The 14,772-nt window shown below is 35.4% G+C and overlaps 1 protein-coding gene across 1 annotated transcript in view; it reads right to left on the bottom strand.

Annotated features, from left to right (window-relative positions):
* The window catches only part of LOC105152392 (GAS2-like protein pickled eggs), a 74,131-nt gene that overhangs the window by 51,141 nt on the left and 8,218 nt on the right, over positions 1 to 14,772 (bottom strand). The window contains exon 2 of the mRNA XM_011066653.2: positions 6,234 to 6,423. Within this exon, the coding sequence (XP_011064955.2) occupies positions 6,234 to 6,404 (171 nt within the window). The 5' untranslated portion in view covers positions 6,405 to 6,423. The remainder of the gene's footprint in view (positions 1 to 6,233; positions 6,424 to 14,772) is intronic.

Below are 14,772 nucleotides of genomic sequence, written 5' to 3' on the forward strand. Positions count from 1 at the left end.
AAACAAAAAGAAAGATTTTAAATCAATTTTCAAATCAATCCGATTTCACGCTTTTCTACATTTCGCGACGTCACAGAATGGCACCAATCGTCATTCCATTTACGCTATAATTCTACGATGGAATCAAGTTTCATCAGCTTTCCACTCGATTTCAATTAACTGCAAGAAATTTCAAGGTCGCCGACCTCGATTCCGCCTTCCCTTCCAATTTCTTCATATATTCACGTTGTGATTACGTTTACGTTGCGCATTTAGATTTTCTCTCGTAATTCCGATCAATCATTTCAAATCTGAATTTTCTATAATTTTGTTTGTGATTAAAATAACATGAAATACACAAACTTTATAATCGATTATGCATAATGCTAAGTAATTTTTTGATATCAGATAAGCTACAAACATAATATATTTTATATGTTACAAAAATTATATTAAAATTTTTGAATACTTCCTGAAGAGGATTTAAATTATTTTTTACAATTGTTACCTTATAAGAGACAGTACTTATCTTCATAACAGGAAGGATCGCTATATTATACATGATCGATTGCATGTATGACAAAATCGATCGGTTTTGCATTCATCATAGTGCAATCGATAACGCCAACTCATTGGAGGGAAATCGCCAGTCCCGTTCGCATTTAACAGCTCTTTAAGTAACTGATAGATATACACCGATAAACTCGGTTAACGAGCGACTCGTCACCGAGAGGTAACCCGCTCTGCCACGCGCGTCAGAAAAATCGACAGACAATCGTCTTGTCGGGAAAGCCGAGCTCGTAACTCTTCCGTTAATTGGCTCATTAATGCAACCAGCTTCCTCGGATCCTTGGGATCGACCCCGATCTCGTGCGATCTCGACTTTGACTAACGCATTTGACCATCGATCTAGTTAGCCTATTAATTTATCCAAGTATAATAGCCTGATGGATACCATCATTTCAAGTGCTGTATTTTTTGCAAAAATATTGTCAAGAATATTACATTTGCATCTTTTTTAATCCAAAAAAATTATATAATCATAGATAATAATTATGAATAATAATTACACATTAATATAATGACGATTAATTCTTTTAAAATTATATCATATCTCAAATTATATGGCATTATTTCAAATGTTTCACTTTTCACACAAGAGCATCGATTTTATTTGTTGTCAAAAATTTAAACGACAGAAATAATACTTTTATTTATAGGAAAGAAGTTTACGTAAATTATAGACCTTAAATTATAGACAGTTTAATGATTACTATCCACTTTGACGATTAAACCGCCTTGCTTAAATAGGTTTTAAAGTCTACAAGAGACAAGTTTCAAAACGCGCTCGATGTGATGCTATAAATTCTAATACTAAATGAGAGAGAGAGAGAGAGAGAGAGAGAGAGAGAGAGAGAGAGAGAGAGAGAGAGAGAAGCGAGTGGCAACAATTGCTAAACAATTGTTAATTAATCGCGCACACCGAGCATCGCCTAAAATTCCGCAATCTAGAATCCGATAAGAAGAAGGTCACTCTTCTTCTTATGTATTTATATAATGTTGATTATGGGATTATCATCGAAACGACGTCGAGATTGACGCGAAACGGCGCAATCGACTCGATGTCCTTGCGAGAAAACCATCAGATAATCTTCCAGAGCTACGCCTTGCGAATATGTACTATTTAAATGTAGCACGTACGATATACTACTCTTCAGAATAAAAATAATCTTGATACGGCATTTTATAAAAAAATTAATAAAGATGTTTAAGAAAAAAAAATAAAGTTAAAAATAAGTATAAGATGAATGATCACGATTATTTTTATTCAATGTGACGTAATTGAAGTTAGTATTTTTGGATCGATTATTTTCATTTAATGTGACGTAATTGAAGTTAATATTTTCGGATCGATATTACGCACAGAGTTCAGAGATAGTGCCAGTCAATTTCTATATAAGGTTCTTCATCAGAGTCCAGTATTTGTTATTTCCGACAGGAAAGGCTACGCGCCGTCACTTCTGACTCCTTTCGCTCGGGATATCGCGCGATCGTGATTAATATGAAGTGCCTGTCGACCTTTTACCGACAAGTTTTTATGACAAGTGCCATACTTGAATTTGCTTTGAAAAATGCTCCTCACGCGGCGACTTCGAAGGCCTCCATCATCATCAAAATTCACTAATCAGTCAAATTTATTTTCGGACTATTTAACGGAAGACATCTTTACAAATTGAATCATCATCGTTATTGAATTTGTCATTGCTAAGAATCGCTGAGATATAAATTATTTAACAGTGAATGTATTCTTCATGACATTCATTTTTATTCAACAATTTTTCGAGAATTTATACATGACATATTAAAATTTTTACTTTATAAATCGTTCTAAAAAATATTATATTATGTACAATTTTCCAAAATTGTTACTATCTATATAGAATTAGAAATAGTTCGTCATTACATGTAGATATACGAAGATATAAAATATAAAATACGATATACAATATTAATTGGAAAAGAATTAAAATAAAAAGTCTTCGAAATAAATTATAATGCTGTCATGAATTAAAAAAGAAATTGTTACTAAAAGATTATTCGAAACAAAGAATTTAAGCAATTTAAGTGGAATTAAATGTTTCTTGAGTCTATCGCTGTGTGTCGCGTATAATAAAGTTGAAACGCATATATTGCATGCAGGCGCCTCCTCCGTAAAATCACAAACTGAAAAAAAATTTATCGCGAAAGAAAAGAGAAGGAAAAGTAGAAGAGAGCCCCTAGAAGTGCCAGTATCGAGAACACTAGAATTCCTTATCGTTCCTTGTCGTGCACCTTATTATATTCTCCGTCTCACCACTCGTCACGGCTCGTAAAGTCGATATATACAAAAGCACTGCTCCTTTCCCTGCCTCGCCCCTTTCTACCGATTGCTGTAACCCAATCTACCCCTTGCCACAGGTAAGAAATTCCAGCATCTTACTTCGAGATCCTTCGTAATCCTAAGGCCTGATTTAGACCTCATCTGACCTCGTTCTATAGCATGAACATGTCTAATGTTAAATGTTGAGACTTATCGTTCGCTCTTCAATCATTGTTTAATTGCAATAAATTAATCAGATTTAAACTGCACAGTGCATTCAATATGATTGATATTTTAAAAATTCCTCTACTTTTTTTATTATTGTTATGATCTCTCGTTCCTTCGAAATCTGATAACGATATAGGTATGTGTTAATTAAATCTAATCTTCTTTTTACTAACTTATAAAAAGTCTAACTATGATTAATCACTAAACTGATCGTTTTATAGCGAGTAACTTTTAAAGTTAACATTACAAAACCACTAATTTAGTAATTAATTATAGCTAAAAAAATTTTACATTTTCAAGTTACTCTCTAAATTCCCAAGAGTGAAATCTCACTTCAAAAAAGAATGAAAAAAATCTGTTAATCTTATTCAAGAGTGCAAATGTTTTCACTCTTTTGGAATCAGATTTTACTTCAAGAAATGTAAAGAGTAAGTGAGATGAAGTCTAAATCGCATTAATCAATAATGAAAAACCTTAAGGAGAGGATTCTGGTCTAGAAGTTTAATTTTGAGGCTATTTTTTCACGAATTTTTTCTGAAAAATTCGTAAGATCTATTCAAATCAGGGTTAAATCATTCCTACATATTAGTACATATTTTAAGTATCTTTTAGAATTTTTTTATTGTAATTTTCCAAGAAATAAGCCTTACATAACAGTTTATGTAAGATCATGGAAAAAAAATAAGGCGCTACACGGTGACCATGATTGCGGCTATTCTGCTCGTCGAAACAAAAAAAAAACCAAAAAGATTCTTAAAGCATATGAGTTTGGCTATAATCGTTTGACCTATAATAAAAAAATATATTAGAAAGAAAAAAAATGGCGTCATTTTGAAAATTATTTTTCGATTTTTTCGAATTTTTTCATGTAACTGTAAAATAAATAAAAATAAATTTGACTTTATTGTAGTTCAGACAAGAATTTCTTGGAAAATTACAATAAAAAAATTTTAAAAGATACTTGAAATATGTATTAATATGTAGGAACAACTTTGATTTGAATAGACCTTACGAATTTTTCAGAAAAATTCCTGAAAATAGTCTAAAAATCAAGACCAGAATCCCCTCTTGATATTAATAGCTTGACTTGACGTTAAAAATTGTTCTATCGTTCACCATAGCCTGTAATCGGGCTTTAGGCGCATACTCGATGTACCAATGACTTTCTCCGAGTTGGCACATAGCGTACGCATGAACCGTGAACGAGCTGCCTGAACGTGTTTTATCATCCTCTGCCTACTCTAAATATTTCTCCGGCATAAATTTATAACGACGATGGCGTTAATAACGAGCGCGATATAGCTGATATTCGGACATTTATATGAGCGTCGCGTTTCGCGTTGATACCCGTCGCAAGTCCGGTGTTATGGACGCGCGCGACGAAGCCCGTGGCGATGAATGGAGCTCGTTTCGGTCGGCTCGAGTGGCCGCGATGGATCGTCATCGGTAGATCAGTGAAAGTCGATTCGAGCCTCGATCCGGCACGCGGATCGATCTTGCGATTGATCGGGCGCGGTATCGTTCCAGGAACCATTACGGATAAAATGGCGATGATAAAAGTATAAGAATCCACGACACGTCGAACGGTCGTTTATCGAATAACAAATTTTAATTAGCGGATTATAATGATGCATTGCGCTTGCACTGACAGCTCTTTGCTTTCCCGCGTTCCCAATAATGAATCAGCCGATAATATTCATACAGCCAGCGTTGTTCTATCGCCTCGACACTTATCTCGGTTCACGATTGCATACAAACGTGCAAATCTCAAACCCATAATTTCCACGCGATTGTAGTCCGGCACAAGAGCGTCGCGATTGCCGACCGCATTAATCGGGTAATTAAACCATTACTCATTGTGTCTCGTATTTTTTTTAAACGCTCCAATTTGCCGTGCCCTTAATGACTCGTTAAAATTGCTTTAATAATGCTCGAGCTAATAAGCTGACCGTGTACACCGTCGACAGCCGATCGGTCACGCTTGCGAATGACTACTCTATTCGCCGTTACATGTTGAGTGGCATGGTCGTGTGGGAGATACAGGTTGTACGCATATGTTCTGCTTTTTTAATATTTTTTTGTTTCAACACCGCGCGTCAATAAAAGTCAGTGATTTTAGCATACAGGTTTTACTCGCTGTCGCTTATTGACGAAAAAGTAACACGTGTTGTCACATGCATAATTTCAATTTCGTTTAAGTAGACATCTATATTCACTATATTACATGTCTCGTGGAAAAATACATTTTTACAGTAAATATATCGAAAAGGAGAAAGAAAATATGTACGTACGACGCTCTTCACGTATTTATTTCTGAAAATATAAATGGCTAAAAATATTATTGAAATAATTAAATAAAAATAAGGGAATGAATTTTTAATAGAATTGCGATTGTCTATTAATACCATTAGATTACCAATAAATTACTTTTACTTGTTAATTAATAAGAATGAATAAAAATGGGGCTGGAGAAATAAAAGAGTTCTTTAAAGACACATTTTACTTGTTGTTTTTCCCACTTGCATTAAGGTTAATCGTAATTCACGCCACGCAGAACGAAGAGCTTCCGCTGGACGTCATCCGCATCCTTCTTCCTCCTTGTCACAGTGCACGCACGTGCAGCTTTTATGCGTCTTCAACGCGTGCCGCGTGTGTTTGTGAATGACGCTAGTGTTTCGACAGGAAGCTTCATATCCGAATTTCAAAGAACTAATTTAGCATGACCAAAGTTTTTTTTCCTATACTTTTAACTCGCATCCGTATCTAATGCTTATGTCATCAATATTATGATAATACCTATTATTCCGAGTTAAGATTTACAGCTTACATTGCTTCAAATAACAACTTACCGCAGAATACTCACCAAGGAACGCGTACTTCCAAAGAAATCACGTCACTAATGTACTTTCGCGATACTTCGTATAGGCGGATGTTTACCAGCCGGCGAGAAAATAAACGCGGAACGAGCGGGAGAACCGTGACAATCGTGTTCTAAGATTGAGGTCAATGGGTATATCGCGATTGCAAGAGGAATTTTTCGACGACGATAAGTCACAGATAAGGATCGCCTCGTTATGAGCGCGGCATGGCGAACGTTAAACCGCACGGACAATCGTGCTTCCGCGATAGTTGTAAGTTGACAGGCAAATCATTGTGACACACTCACTTTGCATAGAGCGACGCCCGTGTCCAGCCTGTCCATGAAATTGTCAAGATTGATCCTGAGCTCTGGATACAGAGCGTTCAGCCACTCCGCCAGATCCTCCTTCATCGCTATTAGGTATTCCTCCGAGGACTTGAAAGGCCTATACGACCTTCCTTCCAATAACACCGACATGGTTTCAACGATTCGGAAACTGAAAGTAGACATTAAATTATATTAAATTTTTTATAAATCATAAATTATATTGTATTAAAATAGAGTGTGTATGCAAGTTTGTATTTATATATAAAGAATTATTCATTTTTTTATTTTCTCTTTTACTCTTCTTTCTCTTTACTTGAATATTACAGACTAAATATAATATCGTGAACACTTTTAGATTATTGTTAATTTATATCATTTTGCCTGAAAAAATTTGATTATATAATAATTCAATAAGATATATCTCGATATATAGATACATTTATAAATCGTTTTATATCGATAAGTTTCCAAGTGTTTTGACTTTATACTTTTTATTTAGAAGCTTTGCCATTTGTATTTTTTTCACATGCGCTTATTTAGACTAGTTAGTTTGACGAGAAAGACACTTCTCGATGCTATCATAATACAAAAGCTTCCGCACCTTTTTAAATCCATGTGGATCCTAAAGGATCAAACGAAATCCTATGATAATCCTATTCATCACAGTTCGAAAATGGGCAACCTTTTAATTATATATAATTGTCAGCTCTCTTAAATTCTTAAAATTCTTAAAATTCTTAAAATTCATCGATAATTTTAGCTCCTTAACTTTTCAATCAATCAATTGTTCTCCCTATCTACATTGATCTTGTCTTCTTAATAATTTTTTTATTCTGAATTAATTTCTTTTTATATTTTACTTATTTTTCCTCTTCGCATTTAATATTTAGATACATATATATTTTGAGTGCATAAGATATAATATAATATAATTTAAATTCAATCGCATTTAATGTTTAGTTAACTGCATCTACAATATATATTGCATAAATTTTGTAATCGATATATGTTCCATTAAGTTTTATCATTTTTCAACTTTTGAAATATTCCGGATCATAATCAACGATTATTAATCGTCCGACGAAAGCTACGTTCGCCATGCACGGGAATTGCAATGTGCCGCCGCTAACGGGGCCCCGATTCGTTTTCTCACGCGATATTTCCACGTCCAGATACCGTTGCGTATGCAAATCCGCGGGCATTATTTCGCAGATGCAAGAGGTAGATTATAAACGTCCGATGAATAAAAATCGCGGGCCTCTGCCAGACAATGGTCACTCCGGGTGTCTCTGTTGACAATGGCGTGGTCATCCCCATGATATTTTCCCCTATACTCGTTATACAACCATCCTTTACGTATATATACGTACATATATATAAATACCTATTGCATTCTGCTATGATACTCCCCATGTATGATAAAGCCACGATTGTACGAACCCAACTTAATCGAAAACGTGGGTAAACTCTGTCTATGAACTCTGTCTGTGAACTTTGTCAAGCACATGCGTAACTTGAATTATTTGTATACATATTACGTAAACTCACAGCACACTTTATCCGAGAAACGTCCTAAGAACGCCCTTAGGACACAAGGACATCCTCTGGACAATTTTAAGATGTTTCTTGGAAATCTGTGTTGTATAAGAAATTTTTTTTCTTTTCATCAAAATTTTCTTTATTACAAAAATAGAAAGTTTAATTGTCATAAAGAAACGAATAATATTTTATAAATATTTTTCCTGTTGTTTAATCGTATATTTATTTCTGAATGAACAAACTTTACATACGTTCACTTACGTTCTGTCGTGCATTGAGTCATTCAGTTCCTGCTACGTTTTCAGAGCGATCAGGTATATAAATCTCCATCAACAGCATTGTGCGCAATTCGTCGAGTAATGTACAGGTAATATCGGAAGCTCGACGAGACTCAGTGTCGCAAGTGAACTCATTGTAAGACATGGTCGCTTCGATACAACGATTGAATAGCGTCGCGTCGATAAGGACAACGTTTTGGCTCGAGTTTCGCTGAATGGAAATCTCTGGCAAGAGCAAAAGAAGAAGAAAGAGAGAGAGAGAGAGAGACGAACGGAACTTAGGTATTTGATAAATAAGCCTACGCCGCGCGTCGCGACGAATTAATGAGTAGACATTGCGCCAGAATGAGCACGGATGAATTAATGCGTTTGACTATTACCGGGTTCAAAAGGAAGTCCGCAACAACCACGAGATCAGTGACCGTCAATAAATTTCAAAATGAAGCAAAATTAAGGTCGATTTTCGCATATATAGTAAAAGATGTTACCGAAAATTGTGTCATTTTTATATTTCATATTGAATTATTAATTATATGTGCACAATATTAATTCACATATATTATTCTCTTTGAAGAGATATTTAGGGCAATGTCTAATACAGACTAGAGACCCTCTAAGAGTCTAGGTATGAGATAGCCAATTTTAATTAATCCGTCATGTCTTATCAACTCTCTTGAGAAAGAGAGAGAAAAAGTCAAAGAGAAAGAGAAAGGAATAGAGAATGTATGTCTTCTCTCGCGTGATTTTGCTAAAACTAAAGACAATACATAGCTCGTGTCCAGATTCTTCTTAGAAGATCTCTAATATAGACTAGAGACTATAGTATATACGTATACATATACAATAGTAGTATAGTATACATGTACACTAGTAGGTACATATGTTGTATTATAGGATCTTTAAAGCCAGTCAGACAATAAATTGAGATTGAGGTTAAATTTAATCAATCAGAGCAAAGTTCACTAAAAACTTGGTATTAATTTTCTTTCTTTTGATTAGTTAAAATTAATCTCACAATCTCAATAGTCTGATACGGACATAATATAGACATATTTTTTCCTTCCCACAATTCTAAGGTTATCGACAAGTGTGTGCGAAATTAAATATTCCCCTCCTCGCTTCCTAAACATCCTATTTTCCAACCACTGGCATGCACCGACCGGAGAAGATAATCGTGGGAAATAATCCATCGCAGATGCGCCGCCGCCATAATATCCGACTGCGATAAAACACTCCATTCATGGAACCCCACAAAACCTCGTTTCCATGCGGTCTGGACCCTCTTTAACTGAACGAATCTTCCTCAAAGATTGACTAAAATTAACTTGAGAGAGTCATCTTCAAGATCAGAAACTGAAAATCGCTTTAAGTAATATACAAACATATAGTAAAAATTATTTAGCAGAGGATTAATTGGAAGGTTAGGTTCCGAGTTCAAAACGTTCAAAGTTAAAGAATAAAATATGCCGTCTATAGTCTATAGAATTTTAGAAGGAAATGTCGGTTCCGATTTTTTTAAGACTTACTCACAAATGAAGACGGGCTCGGTGACTTTGGAGCCGGCACTTCTTATCCCTGCGCATTCAAGACCATAATTTATTAACGTCTACGGCGGCGCATTATGCAAAGAATGACGAAGGGAGGAAAAGGAGAAACAGAGGAATGAAGAAAGACCGCCAGACCGGCACGACGGACACGAGAAGGGGATTAGCACGTAAGCGACGCGGGAGCGGATCGTAAAGAGGCGAGAGATGAGGGATTCGTGCGTCGGCAGCCACGATTGCGGGATTACGATTTACGAAAGGTGACTGCGAAATGTCATCGTATCGTGTTTCCCGCGATACAACGCACGCGCTCCTCGTTCGCGCGCGTCTCGCCTCGGGCGGCAACACGCCCCATGTCGACGCCACGCGTATACTGCATCGGGTGCATTATTATGCACGCAACAATTGAAAATGCCAAAGTTTAAGTCGATAGGCAGCGAATGAATAGACCGATCCACGGAGCGCGGAAATGGCTCGTCTGGAACGAACAACTTGACTTGTACATCTTATTGATCCTCTTTTGGCATGATATTTTATACGATACGCTTATCGCGTATCCGTGAAATTCTATATATTCAAATATCTTACCAACTTAATAAAATGTATCAAGTACGATATGCATACAGCTGTACAGTTCGATTTTTCAGTTAGTGACGCGAACGAGTAAAAGCACATTTTTTTGTTATGGCATAAGACTGTCAAAAATTCATAATTTCAAAGTATAATCAATTTGAATTATTTTTAATAATTTCTACAAATCATTATTCCTGCTCAATATATCAGTAAAATAATAAAGTTAAATAATGTATTGGCGTACAGTTGTTTGTACTGAAATTGTAAAAATTGACACAATTATACATATTATAATACACTACTCAACAAAATTAAAGCATCACCTGTTCCACCCTGCAAAAATAGGCAAATTTCGAAATAGAATAACTTCGTCAAAAATCATCGTGTGTGTATCGAGATTTTAATAATTATTAGTAGTAATAATAATAATAATTATTATTATTCTTATTCTTATTATTATTATTATTAATTATTTCAATAAATATTAGTCATCTTTGATCGAATATGACCCTCTTCATACATTTATGTTGAACATTTCTCGGTCCATTTTCACTTAATTTATATTATTAAAAAATTCAACTGAAGAAATATTAAATTTAGTTCATTGTTTACTAATGCATGTGTGTAATGACATTGTTTACTTCAAAACCAAACAAATCATAGAAATGAATTGATTTACATTTCGATATACATGAAAGTTAAAAATAACAAATGTTTTTTTTAGCTCAAGGGATTGAGTTACCATTGCCTTTTTTGATAACGGTGACTGTGTTATTGGAATCTTTTCTATAAATAACGTAGAAATATATTGTTACAAGATAAAAAAATAACAAAACACTCGGCGACATACATGGTGGGTGAAAAACGAGCGAGCATCTGTGGGCGACTGGTGGTGGTTAATTTACAGGCTAATTTGTGGCATTTTATCGCCATCCGCGAAAGGGCGAATGTGGCAGTTGCTGAATCACAGCAGGGTTGCGAGTGTGTAAAATACTGTAAAACGTTGTTGCACTTTACGGAGTTCACCGTGGCTTTCATAAATGTCGGTGCAGCACCGAGGAATCTATTAGGGATGCACGCGGATGCACCGTGGAACTTAATCCTTAAACATGCGTGATTCACGCGCTATCTTCACAGCAAGGCGTTTGGGAATTGATAGTGTCCTCTTTTATTTCGCAAAGTGGTTAACGGGATTTTATGTGTTCCTACGCACGATCGCTCGTTTCACGATGAATAATCGATGGCTTTGCTAAGTACTAAATAGTAAAGCGTATCTCCATTTTGGCGCCAGCGTAACATAGATTATCGATGTTAGCGTTGTCAACCTCACAGTATTTTATTTATAGCACTGCTAGAACTTTATAATTATGTAATATTACCGTCTATATAATTAGCGTGTTTTTTTAAATACGAAATTCCGTTATGACGGATTTTAATAAAAATGTGTATCTGAAATTACAGTCCGTTAGTTGAAACTTGAATCTTGAAGTCCGAAACGTGAAACCAAGTTTCACTGAAAAATATAGGATATGGAATTTATAGAGCCTTGAAATAATACTTAAGAAAAATGTACAGTATGTAATGTTACACTGTTAAATCTATAGTGTCAATTTGACATTATATAGTGTTAAATTTAATTGTTTTAGTATCAATACATTGAGCAGTGGCAACCTAATCCTAGCTAGACACACTGGGGAGTCCCAGAAACCCCAATACAATTTGCTGAATCGAGATTTTTTATAAATCGAACTTTTCTTTTTCTTTGAACTTATATGTCTTGAAGCTCCTTAATTCTATCGACTTTTACACATCATGGACCTATTTCTTAATCAATCTCTCGTCTCCATCGATTAAAAAAAAAATTAATTGAAATATGTCCATTTTTATAAAAGTTACGGTAACAAATATGAATGGGATCTCAAGGACTCGAGTGTGTATATCAAATAAAAAAAAAGAATGTATAGCTAAGATTAAATTAACTTCAATTTGACACTATAGATTTTAATAATACAGTGGAGGAATGTGCGGAATATTAATCCTTCGTTGACATACTGGGTACGAACCACCCACAAAATTATTTTATAAACTCTTTGAAACTCAATTTTCTTTTATTTTGTAGAACAAAAATACAATGTTTATAAAAAAAATAAAGCTTTTTTTTCAATGTTTCAATTTCTCTGTTTTTTTTTCAATTCTCAAAACAATCTACATTCAATATTCAAAATAAATATCCTTTATTCAAAACCAATTTACAAATTAATTTTTTTTCTAAGTATCATATCTGAACAACAATTTTGTAAATTATTAACTTTTAATATTGAATTTTTTAAAAGTTACAATTTTTCAAAGATTTTACTCGTATTTTCTCTATTCATTGAACTCGAGAAATTTTTTCACAAAAACTGTAATGAAATTTCAATCAAAAACTATTTGAATGTATTCTATAGATCTTGAAATTGACCCACAATTTTTATCATATTGATTGGATTTTTTAAATAAGAATGTCAGAGTTTGTTTAAACATTGTTCTGGATGTGAGCCACCCAGTGTGTCAAAAAGCGATCGAAAAAAGAGGTGTGTCAACGAAGAATTAAGGTAAAAATATATAGATTGATGTTCGGGGGAAATTGATATCTCTGGAAAGAAATTCTGCGAGAATATAATCGCGCTTCCGACTTATCAGCATATGCAGCATATTCCTCGTGACATCCCGCAGACACGCCGTGATACACCGTTATGTCAGGTGTAGCGCGCCTTTTAAAGTGCGCTCACGTAGATAAACTTACGAACACGCTTTCATAGGGAACGAACGTGCGCGCGATATCCGTAGGGCAGCGTCTTCTTAATATTCCGTCCCTTACGTGTCGCTCAATAGAATAATAAGGAGCTCGCGGAACCCTTTCTCAGCGTGAACAATAAAGTCGCGCTCGACGGAAAATGAAATGACGGCAATGACGCAGTCAGGAAAATGTCGCGCGGGGATGTCAAAACATTCTTGAACGTCGTTCTGCGCTCGGTCTCTCGCGCGACTTAAATCTTTCGAAACATCCTCCCAATCCTGTCGCATAGCAATGAAGACGGTGAGGCGGGTGAATAGAATGAAAGACTGAACCGGATTAAATCGATAAAAAAAATTTATAAATATCCTTACGAGTCGCCCGGCAACTTAACTCCGGCTCGTTTCGACTTGCTTTATCATTTTTATGTGTCGCCTGGCGACACTTAGGATGCACACGCATGCATGCACACATACATACACAATTTCGATCCCTACGACTTACTTTAGCAACTCTCCTATAATCACCAGGAAGCAGTTATTCTTACACCCTATTACTGTAATTTCTCTGGGACGCGCGGGAGTTAACTTCATATAATCCGATTCATCCTCTCTTCATTCATCGTCGACTACGATAAATATTATGTGGGATGAGTTATATAAACACTAAACAGTTATTACGTAATATAATATTTGCATGTGCGATGATATTTTGCACGACTTAAATTCGCCTATCGCGCAGGTAGCCCTCCTTCACAAATCCATATCAAGATCTCGTCTTAGGTAAGACGTTTATGAGTAATTACGAATGATTTCTGATGCTTTATTAAATTACTCTGCGTTCCGGTGATTTCACGTTAGATCCTTTACAATCTTGCAATTTATAAATACTGTGTGCGATACACATACGCGCGAGATGTGAGAGGCGTATACGAGTGTTTGCGCTCTCGATCGGCCGCCGCCGGCCGCGCAATTTAATCGCGCGCGCGTTAAAGTAATGTTACGTTATACGCGAGCAATGCGACGACAACATTCTTGCGTCGTACCCAAAGATAGCACCGATATATTATTAAGGGAAAACAAGATCGCGATAAATTGAAAGTCTCGCTGCGTCGTAATTATGGCGATGGCCGATGTGATAATTTCGCGAAAGGTAAATATAGAAAACGAATCCGCCCGGGACGTATAATGCTCGTTTCATGCAAGCGTAATGAGGCGCGCCGCGCAATTAATGGTCATTTGCTCTTTTACAGTCCATTAAATATCAACTATGTACCCCCTTTTTTTTCCGCCACGGAGTCGTCCCACGACAGAACTTCGCATGATTATTCGCGACTCGATAAGACTCATCCATTTCATGTTCGATAAATGTATTTTATAGCAGAAGTCTCAGCGTCCGTAAGAACATGAACAGGCGACGAAAAATGTTTGTGTGTAAGTGTTCCTATATCTTTGTCATAAAGACAACGCAGAGATTTGCATGATAGAGATATTCGAGAGAGATCTGCCAATCACTGTTAGACTTGACAAACTTTCCTAATTAAATATAAATAGGCCAATAAATATTTTTTGAATATTCGTCTCTTTTATGCATATTCCGTTCCTCCATTATTCATAAAATATTATGAATTATCTGTTTGTGCGTTGCATAAGATATGCGCAGAATTTTCGCAATAGCATAACGACTTTCGAACATATCATCGTATAAGACACTTTTTTCAGAATATAAATATTTATCGTCGCGAACTATAACATTTTGCTTTTATCACGTCATAAACATTCTACAATTATCTAGATACTATTTTTTCA

The sequence above is a fragment of the Acromyrmex echinatior genome, chromosome 4 (assembly GCF_024713525.1).
Source record: "Acromyrmex echinatior isolate Ae372 chromosome 4, ASM2471352v2, whole genome shotgun sequence".
NCBI lineage: Eukaryota > Metazoa > Arthropoda > Insecta > Hymenoptera > Formicidae > Acromyrmex > Acromyrmex echinatior.